This window comes from Magnolia sinica, chromosome 6 (assembly GCF_029962835.1).
Source record: "Magnolia sinica isolate HGM2019 chromosome 6, MsV1, whole genome shotgun sequence".
In the NCBI taxonomy this organism is placed as follows: domain Eukaryota; kingdom Viridiplantae; phylum Streptophyta; class Magnoliopsida; order Magnoliales; family Magnoliaceae; genus Magnolia; species Magnolia sinica.
This window is the reverse complement of record NC_080578.1, coordinates 32,157,246-32,167,877: the sequence shown is the minus strand read 5'-3', so window position 1 is coordinate 32,167,877 and position 10,632 is coordinate 32,157,246. Positions and strand designations below refer to the sequence as shown.

The window sequence follows — 10,632 nt, the reverse complement described above, 5'->3', positions numbered from 1 at the left end:
GTTCTATGTTAGTATCTTCTAGAATTTCAGCTGTAGATTTTTTTTTTTCCTCTTTTTAGATGAAATTCAACATGATCTTCCAAATTGTATATTTTTGATTCTTAGAACCAATACAAGCAATCTCTTCCTATATAGCTCTACAAAGTAAGTCAGCAGGTTTCTCTCCATTTGTTTGCTAGGTATTATTCATCCATCTCTTCCATAAATAATTGATCTTGCTTAATTTATATTTTTGTCACTTCATTTATGTGTTTTCCTAGAGAGTAGAGGCCCAACTTGTAACTCCTCAGAACCCGCTCTGCCGTAAAATATTATGGTGTATGACGGTCCCCAGCAGGTTAAGTTGCAAGTTATTATATAGAGTTGGTTAGATGTCTTTTATTTATGTAAATGTTGTTAATAGTTAGTTGGATGATGAATGATACTTGTGATTGTGAATAACAATAAACAACTTATTTTATATATATATATACACACACACACACACACACACACACACACACACACTAAGGATTTATTTTTTAAGGGGACATGATATTCTTGCAGCCTATGGTATGGTGCCCCAATATTGCTCGTATGTTACTAGTATGTAGTAGATATTACTAGGTTAATTTATCAAAACAAAATTTGTTTCTTTAGTTTAAAATTCATTCTGTTATTATTTAGCTAGATGATGAATGTCAATTGTGATTGATTATGTAATTGTTTAAGTATAGGACAATCAGTTGCCTATTTGAGAATTTTTATGTGGCCAAGCATAGATATAGTGTGCTTTTGGAGGCATAAAAATTCTTAAATTGTCCCACATTTGGATAATTCAAGGCTGGATAGATTAGAATGCTTTTGGTTACCTGATTTAAATGCACATGCTAGTTCTGCGTTGTATTTGTCCTTTTCTCTCTGGTTACGTTTCTTATATTTATTTCTAATGTCAAATATCCTCACATTATGTGGATACTTGACATGGTAATCAAATGCAAGATCAACGTATTCGGAGAGACATGGGGATATGCTGCCGGAATTTCAGTGTGGGCATTTAAATGGGAACATGAAAGTATTACAATCTATCCAGTCTTGGATGGGTAACTGATTTAGTTAGTCAGTTAAAGATACCATTAGAGATTCTATTAGATGCCTAAATCGTCGTTGCTTGTGGGGTGAGCAATAATGGTACTTGTTTCATTATAATTTGTCTCTTTGGTACTCTTCCTTAAATTTCTCTCATACCCATTATAGTTTATCTCTCCTAGGAAGCTTTGTCGGGCTCATGTTATATTTCAACTAACTTGTCGAAGTAGCCGAGGAACATAGTGATGGATAAGAGTTGGATTCATTTGTCAAGGTATCTCAGTAACTTCTGCTTCTAGTTATTGTGGCCCAATGGTTAAGATGCATTGTTTGATATGTCCTCCAATTGCATTGAATGGTTTAGTGTAAGCAATGCATACGTAAGTGGAGCTAAGGAATTCCTAAACTTTGCATTTACAAATACAAGTGATAGAGGGAGGATCCTATGTCCATGTAAGAACTGTAATAATAACTTCTGGGTATCTCGACAAGAAGCATACAATCATATCATGTGTGACAGATTTAATACGAGTTATACTCATTGGCGTTTTCATAGGGAAGCCACGTCTTCTTTTATGCCTAATCTGGATCCAAACGATGATATGCACGAATTGGTACATGATGCATTCAATTTTTCGGGTCCGGATGATCAAGAGAGTGATGCAACATATAGACCTACACAGGGGCTTAATACTGAAGCACAATAATTTTTCAAATTAGTAGAAGACGCTGATAGAAAATTATACCCAGGCTGCAAGAAGTTTAGTAAGCTCTCTTTCATTGTTCAACTATATCACATAAAGTGCCTTGGTGGATGGATCAACAAGTCATTCACGATGTTACTTGAATTGCTAAAGGATGCACTTCCTGAAGGTGAAACCTTACCAAGGTCTTTCTATGAAACCACTTGGTAAAAAATGGAGGGAATGGAAGGGCAAGCTGAAGAAACTCCACTACTCTTCTCATGAGACTAATGAGGAGCGGCTTGAAGATCTTGATGAGCGGGTCCAAGAGGATCAATGGAAGACTCTCGTTTAGTTTTGAAATTCTGAAGAGGGAAAGGTATGCCTCATTTAATTATAGAATTATACAAAATATTTTGTTGATATTTTATAATTTATTGTTGGTGTGTCACATATAGGCTCGTTCTAAAAAAAATAAAGAGAATCGGAAGAAATAACTGATTAACCACACAGCAGGCTCGAAGAGTTTTGTGCGAATACGTGAGGAAGAGGTAAATTTTATTAATAACCCGACCAACCATGTTAGTATATTTATGTTATATAACTTGTTTGCATAATAATAAAGGAAAAGGGCCAATGGGGAGGATCTGAGCTGGGCAGATATGTTTATCTTGACTCATACATGCAAAGATGGAAAGCCTGTGGATGAGGCCTCATCAGTAGTAATGTTATGTTAATGTATTTACATGCAAGAAGAGCTTCATATAAATGTGTAGCAGCAGCTAGTGTATTTACACATTAACTGTTACCATGTGATAATTATTATTGCAAACAAAACTCAATGAAGAAATATCTCAGCAACCCGGGGCCTCATAGAGTAGCACGGGAAGAGATGATCTATTATCTCAAGTCATGGGAGAAGACAAGTATGGTCGTGTCCGCACTTATGGGTTAGGACCATCTCCATCTGATTTGTGGGGTGCAATATCCAGCCAACAAAGGATGGCTTCCATCGATCAGAGGAGAGATGAAAGATATGAGGAACTGTATGCTAATATAGTCTCTCTTAAAGAAAATATAGCTACACTCTCATCCTCAAGAGAAACTGAAATGTCATCCCTTAAAGAAACTATGGTTGAAATCTCATCCGCAAGAGATGTTGAAATTCCTTTCTTGAAAGAAACTCTGATGAAATTGATAGCCACTATGAATAATGCAAACAATAACTCACCCACAGAATTCGGTACTGCAGCTAGTTCTAACATGAACCAATCGTCATCATCATCAAGCCATTGGGTGAACTCTCGGGTAATTATATTATATACATGTCTTTATTTACATATGCACTATGTCCTAGATTATATATAGTTTAGTTGGTATATAATGATTGATATTGATTTATCATTTGCAGAAACACTTGACGAATAAGGGGAAGACCACGAGTTGCACTAGTGCTGGGGTAATTCCTTATACCAAGTGAATAGTTCTTTTATTATATTTTAATGTTATTGTGTTCTTAATTATATGTGGTATACGGATGAGTGTTTATTCAATACAATGCAGATTGTCAAATAGTGAATTTTATTTTGAAGGATGTGACTAGAGTTCTTCTTACAAGTATCGTCAAACCCGGGGTTACTATTGCTAAAGGAATTGTTTTGAGCAAGGATCCGCTCACAAAAGTAGGGATGCACAAACTTGGAATTGGTTTTTGGGAAGTATTAATTCATGTGGCAATAGTATGGGAGGAGGTTTTTATAAGACCTTATAGACGATATAAAACAATTGGGGATGTTATTGGAACGAGTATTGTTTGGCCCTCTATTATGTGTAAGGTCAGATTTTTTTTTTTCCATATACAATAGAATTTCTTGTACAAGAATGCGAGTACTAATTAATTTCTTTTTATTGTTTTGTTTTGTAGGTTTAAGGAGAGATGGGTTGAGCTAAATGAAAGGATCTCTCTCTCTCTCTCTCTCTCTCTCTCTCTCTCTCTTGTAAATGTTTTATGTTTTGTGCTAGGGTTTAGGACTGCTTTGTGATTGGTTTTGGATAGAAAGTGTTTAACTCTCATTTTGGAATTTGGATTGCCTTAAGATCCAATGCAACTCTTGTTCTTTCCATGTTTCTTTACAACATTAATAGGATGGCATTTACCTTTTTTAGCATGTTTTTTGAGGCAGTGTTAGATGATGGAAGCCAAGTGAAGGAGAACAACTGCATTTATGTAAGTATTATAAGTCTTAAGCTCCATTTAGTCATCACATCAATCTTTATAAATATAATTTTTTATCAAACCAAATGGATCTTAAGCCCCTTTTTTAACTCCGCCAATGCAACTACTTGCATTGCCGGTCCCAAGCCCGAGTAAAGGAGGAGAGAGAAAGGCTTGAGCGTCAAGGTTAGTTGTATCATTTTCTTCCATATTTCTTTAATGCAGCAATACTATATTGAAATTTTCAGCATTTTTATAGGTTGAGAAGTGGGTTGATCCAAAATTCTATTAACAGTGTAATTTCTAATTGCTTTATGCTTCTTGTAGGTGAATTTACTGTTTATTTGGAGCTATGGCATGCGGTTGTATTTGGACCCAGGTACTCTCTTGTTTCCTAGGGTTTTGGATTTATTTGGAGCCATGACAATTTTTCCTATTTGTAGGAAATTGCAAATGTGGACACCTGTTGCTTTTATCATGTGTTTGTCATGTGTTACTGCCAGTTTTGCTTCATAGCTCCATGCCAGTGTATTTCTAAGAGTAGGTGTTTCATTCTTTCCTTATGCTTGCCTTGTTCTTTTGTTGGAGACCCTGGTTTTTTCATTGTGTCCTTACATTACATTGTATAGAGCATGTTCTACTATAGGTTCCTGTGTTCCTTAGCTTAATTGTTTATTTCAGTTTTATAGATACAATGGCAGGTGGTGTGTGCTCCCACTTTCTTTGAAAAAGCAAAAACATGAAAGAATTGTTAATGTGAAGCTCTCATCAGGTATCTGGGTTTAAGCCTAACTAATCCTTCTAGAGTGCCATCGTTTTAACACAAAATCCAAGTTCACCTCCATTTGTACAACTTTTCTCATCTTTTCTTTTTTCCTTTTTTATTTTCTTTTTCTTTAGTAATTTACCTTGACTGTTTTTTTTTTTTTTTTTTGATAATCTTGTAATTTGAGAATTATACTGTTTGTTCAGTATAATTGGTCTACCATATGGATTATCCAGATGCACCAATTGCTCTCTTTGACCACACTATAGGGTTTCATCATTGTCGTGCTTTTATCTAGAGAAATACATCAATGTCCCTTATTCTCTTTATAGGACATCATCATATGTTCTAAATTGGTTATGGGCTGCTTGTAGTTCTATTTGTCATTGAATTGTTTTTACTCCAGGAGTGGGCTGTGCATTTCTTGTTTGAGTTGCTGGCTACTGAAAATCTTGTGGTTGCTGGAACAATGGTGCAGTGTCTGCTTCTTATCCGCTTGCCTGCTTCTTACATTGGAGGGGCGCATGGGAAAGAATTTCCAATCTGCCGAAGTTGCTGCAGATCTTTAGTCGTGGTTCTGGCTCTTGTGCAGTGGTTGCCACTGTTCTGAGTGGCCAAGTGAGTTTAGCTATCTGTCCTCTGTTCAGGTATAGGCCTTTTACAGGTTTTGGCTTTTCAGTGTTGTATATGTTTACATTTAGCTAGGTGTGGCATGGCCCCTTTTTTTGTACTACCTGTCCTCTAGAGACTCACATGACATGTTAAATCTATTAGTTTTCAAATAGTCACGAGACCAGAGCTACTTTTAGTCTAGTCCTCAGTTACTTTGTAATGTACATTATGATTTATGAGTATGTCAACAATTTATCACGTATTTATAACCCTTAACACGCCCTTCTCTATTTGCATCTTCACATGTAATGCAAATTCTAATGTGGCAAGCTTATGGGACACTTGAACACTAGGTAGAGAGGCTCACCATCAAAATGTCCATATAAAAATCAGGATAGTCTACTCATCAAGCAATCCACACGTGGATATTGGATGTAGATCATGAGCAAGTTTTTATTCTAAAAGATAGTAACCGGTGGTTCACATGATGATTGACAAATTATTGGTATTCTTTCATAAGTTATTTGGCTTGGCATAGGCAAATAAATAAAGACAAATGTCATAAATGATAGATATTGGTTTTATGTAAAATCATATCCAAATGCACAGAACTAGTGGGCTGCAGGTTATGGACTTCAGCCTCAAGCTTGGCCACAAGCTCCTCAAGCACCGGGCCAGCAGTGGAATCCTGCCTATTCTCAACAGGTATGGATCTAATGTTATAAATAAATTGTACCGAGTGGTGGAATGACCTTATTCTTATAAGAGCATCTAAATGGTGAAAACCCTCTGATGAATGGATAGGATCGCTTACCAATGTACCATGCTGGCACATGGATGCGAACATGAGCTGCCTTATACATGGTGTGGGCTGAACAAAGATCCATCTTCAATATTCATTTGGGCTAAATAGGTGGAAACTAGTGTCCACATAATGAGGTTTTGTTTTCCACACTACTCAAAATCCACAACAGAATGGATAATCACCTGCTCTTAATATCCATGCCACTTGCCATTCTAGGTACATGTAAATGCATATGTAGTGATTAAAAAGGACTACTTTAGATGCTGAAATTTACAAACGACTCTTGTTTGTTAACCATAATTCATGAAAATCTAACTGAATAAAATAAGATTCTCTCCACAAATCTCTGCTTCACTTTCTCAACCCTTTTACCAATTCTCTGCATTTTTAACTGAATTTCCATCCAAACAGGAACTGTCTAGACTTCCCTTTCCTAGTCTCTTGCTATTTCAACGGATATAGCTTCCTATCACAAACCATACTGTAAACACATTTCTAATTGCTTGTAAATAGGAAGCTCAACCTCAGCAAGATCCCAACAAAATAGCAGGATGATTTGGTGGGTGTTTGGTAAATTCACGAGGATTCTCTCTGTTTTTTTTTTTTTTTTTTGGTTGGATTTTGATTAGGTTAGATCTGCGTAAATCAATTTTTTTTTGTCAGATGCTTTGATTTAAAATTCTTCTGAAATTAGCCGTCTTTAATTTTTTCTGAGGATTATTTGGGTAAAATATGGTGTTCTTCTTCTTCTTCTATCAGAAAGACATATAGTCATATTTTCCTGCTCAGATTGGTGGCATGCTAACAAAGCTATTATAAGAATCAGTTGTTTTCTTTCTCATACTTCAATGTGTAAACATAAGCTTTTTTCAGGCATTGTGCTTTTCTTCCCCATTTCAATGCAAATGTAGCGGGGATGAGACTGCCCATGACAGTTCACTGCATTCTGTGACCTCTGAAAGTAGCACCTATTTTCTTTATTAGCTATTTGGATCTCTATCTGTAAATAATTGTGGGGACGATTTTGGACCTTCTACATCATGATCCTTAAAATACAAGCTCAATATCTCAGGTTTCTTCATTTTTGTAGCCTTTTTACTCTTCTGTTTCACAATCCCTATCATCGAGAAGCTGAAGGTGCTCGAAGCTACTGTTGTATTGGAATGATTCAATATATTTTTTCTTTCTCAAATTATTTCTAGAATATAGAGATTTCAAGTTTTCTATTTCTGACACTGTAACCATATATTAATCTGAAGGACATTGAGTATGTAGCACTGGAAGAAGTCTTGCATTATTACGTTTAGGGATACCATGGAGTTGTTAAAGAAGGAAGACCGGTCTACATCGAGAGACTTGGTAAAGCTGAACCAAACAAGCTTATGCACATTACAAGAGTAGATAGCTACTTAAGGTATCATGTATAGGAGTATGAGAAGGTCTTCCTCTATGAAAGTTCATTACTATGAGGACATATCCAATAAGATGAAGGTTCATTACTTCACCTTACCATTTTCATATTCATTTCAGTTCTGATATGGCATAATTTTTGTTCTTGATATGGCAAGATGCCTTTGACTTACTATGCTCTTATTCATTATGGATTTGAAGATTAGGAGTGTTAAGGTCCCAATTTTAATCTGTCTTTGACTTATTGTTCTCTTGTTCATATGTCATTATTCTTCACTCAAACCAGTTTATAGGCACTTGTTTTGCCAGTTTTGTGGGACACTGGCTGATTATCTTTAGCCATTCATTTTATGGGCCACCATTTGTAAGGATAGGAGCCCCATCAGTATTAAGCATTAAGGTATTCTACATCATTGGAACCCCAGTTAGTATGATTTGGATGTTTGTATGTGCATGCCATGTGTGGTAGATGCGGATAGTGGTGAAACCAAAGCTTAGTTAAATTGTTCCCTACAATAGACATGTCACTAACAGTTACAATAATATTCTTTGGGGATATCCTGCTTTATGGAAGTGAGATTCTTCAAATGTCTGTAAGATAGCGTTCTCTTATAATCATAATAAAGAAGAGCACATCTTTGATAAGCATAATAAAGAAGAGCACATCTTCAAAAATATTCATCCCTATTTAGGGCATGGTAAGTTATTTCATACTTTGGTAGAGTTTGATGCATGATGCACAGGCACTTAGAGATAAAGATCTATGCTTAGAGATAAAGATCTATAGATGCGACGTGCATTATCTCATAATGCCATTCAAATTTTGGGGTCCACTGTAGATACAGGTTATAATTTGAAAATCAGATTGGTTCAATAATCTTAACCTTGATTTGTGGAAACTTATTTGTTGAACAGTTGGATTATTTTTTTTTTTTTTGTTATTTTTCAATTTTAACCATTTGATACTTGTCCACCAATTGGCTAGTTTGGTAATCAATTCAAGGTATTTTTTAGATTATGATGCATCTAAGTTGGTGCTGACAGATTAATTTGAGTTACTTGTATGCCACATATATCAACCATCACATCTTGCCAAAGTTGTTATGCCTGAAAGCTACATCTGCAAAAATACTTACAGGTAAATATATCCCTTGAATTTGTGGATTATGTGATTATGACAATATATCTCATAATTTACAAGACAAGCCTATATTTTCCTCATAAAATGAGCTTATGGTCTAATTTGACAAATTGTCTTTTACTATTTTTTCTGTGTAATTTTTTGTTCATGCTACTTCTATCAGCTACATGAATATAGAATGGATCCTTATCCATTTGTCTTAACAATACTGAGATTGAGGAAAGTGAACTCTCTGATGCAAGCTCAACAAATTTGAAAGAAGATGGATCTTCACCATCCCTAACTCTGATCAGAAAGCAAGTAGATATGCTATACCAGCTCATAAATTCACCAGTTAAATGGTTAATCTTGTAAAATATATGGAATGGTTTTTTGAAGATCTGTTTTCCCTTCCACTTCTTTATTTCTTTCATCGGTATGGCATTTTGGAGTTAATCTATGTGTATATGGAAAATCAGGGATGGTATTCAGATAAACTTTCATATTTAAAAGGAAAAGTGCCTTCCTCGATAGGAATTCCAACATCAGTTGCCCTGCCCTTTGGAGTTTTTGAGAAGGTTTTGTTAGATGATTCAAACCAGGTTTGTCTCATCTCATCTCATGTCACTTAAGTGTATCCAACATCAATAGAATGCTAATTCTGACATATCGCCCTTTGAAACCTTTCCAAAATTATTAGAAATGACATAGGTGATTATCAAGCAAATGCTAGATGTGTATGCCTAGATGAGGGCTTCACTTGGTGAGGCATGCATTTCGTTCTCATGTTTTGATTTTTGAAGCTTTTTTTCTTTTTATTGTTTAAATTGTGTAAAAGAGAGCTGATTGATGTGGTATGTTTTTGTTGTATTTTTTAATGAGATTTTATGGATTTTTTTTTTTTAATTGTTTCTTTGAGTGTGGCATTTCAGGTGAAGAAAAGGATAGATTTGGTTTATGGGGGAGGAAGTGTGGGATTGATGGGTTTGATCTCCCAAGTTGTTTATGATGGAGGCTGTCATGTTCTTAGATAAGAAATCAAGCCCTCATAAACAAAATTTATTTATTATTATTTTTTTTTAAGTTCTGTTCATGAAAGCTTTTGGTATACTAGCTATGGATTTCTGGGATTAGTGTCTTTTTAGTATCTTTCTTTTAATGTGACTGGCAAGGTACCATGGATATAGGTCATGATAGCATTATTTATTTATTTATTTATTTATTTATTTTTGTAAATTGACGATTTCATTAAACCTCAAAAAGTGTCATGACAGAAAATTTTCGCACAATGGAATGCTTTGTTAAACCCCATCTTTTATTCATTTGTTTGTTTTTTCTTTTTAGTTTTTTGAGAGATGGTTAAACCTATAATTGTGTTGTGTGACATTTTCCTTCTCTTCATAAAGTGAGCACAGTGGGTTAGTACAACTCTAACATGATATGCAAAATGGTTGTTTTGAACTACAGTTCTCTGTCGGAGTTTGGTGTCCTTGGATTCAAGTTGGGTTATTCAATGGAAAATCCAAATTCATTAGTTGTGTGGGAAGCAATTGATGCATGCCTTGTTGTCATCTAATAGGGAAGAAGACAATTGAACTTGAAATATGCATTGGACAGAATGGTAACACTGGAAATATAAAATCTACCAAGCGTAGTATGTCATCAGGTTTAAAGATGAAGCTTGATGAGCTGCGGAAAGAGCTCTCTTCAAGTCATGAAGGAATATTGCCACATACCATTCTTTCCACCCAATAGATCAGCACGTTAAGCGCCAAAAAACCAATTCCATGGAGCAACTAAGGACTAGCCTGGTTCTGACTATCATAGGAGCAATTTTCAAAGGGCTAATGGTGGGTGATCCACTCTTCTCGTTGCATACAAGTGGGGTAATCCAGAGTTCAAATCACTTTAGCGTTTTGATGCCACTCGTGCTAGGAGTAGACCATATAGAAG

The 10,632-nt window shown here is 35.4% G+C and overlaps 1 protein-coding gene and 1 long non-coding RNA gene across 2 annotated transcripts; both read left to right on the top strand.

Moving 5' to 3' along the window:
- Positions 1–2,663: 2,663 nt before the first annotated feature.
- LOC131249584 (uncharacterized) lies at positions 2,664–3,798 on the top strand. Its single transcript, XM_058250384.1, has 3 exons — positions 2,664–3,059; positions 3,163–3,210; positions 3,344–3,798. Exons 1-3 carry the CDS (start codon positions 2,664–2,666, stop codon positions 3,614–3,616), a joined length of 717 nt encoding a protein of 238 aa, XP_058106367.1. The 3' UTR covers positions 3,617–3,798.
- A 4,983-nt stretch (positions 3,799–8,781) lies between these two features.
- On the top strand, positions 8,782–9,605 carry LOC131249962 (uncharacterized). Its single transcript, XR_009172933.1, has 3 exons — positions 8,782–9,000; positions 9,159–9,281; positions 9,380–9,605. It is a non-coding gene; the product is annotated as an uncharacterized LOC131249962 (long non-coding RNA).
- Positions 9,606–10,632: the final 1,027 nt, after the last annotated feature.

What these genes read in the sequence shown, in the direction of transcription:
- LOC131249584 (XM_058250384.1), top strand. Translation starts at nt 2,664, where the DNA reads ATGGGAGAAGACAAGTATGGTCGTGTCCGCACTTATGGGTTAGGACCA. An exon ending in GCCATTGGGTGAACTCTCGG is followed by an intron (nt 3,060 to 3,162) that starts GTAATTATATTA and finishes TATCATTTGCAG; the next exon opens with AAACACTTGACGAATAAGGG. An exon ending in CGAGTTGCACTAGTGCTGGG is followed by an intron (nt 3,211 to 3,343) that starts GTAATTCCTTAT and finishes TTTATTTTGAAG; the next exon opens with GATGTGACTAGAGTTCTTCT.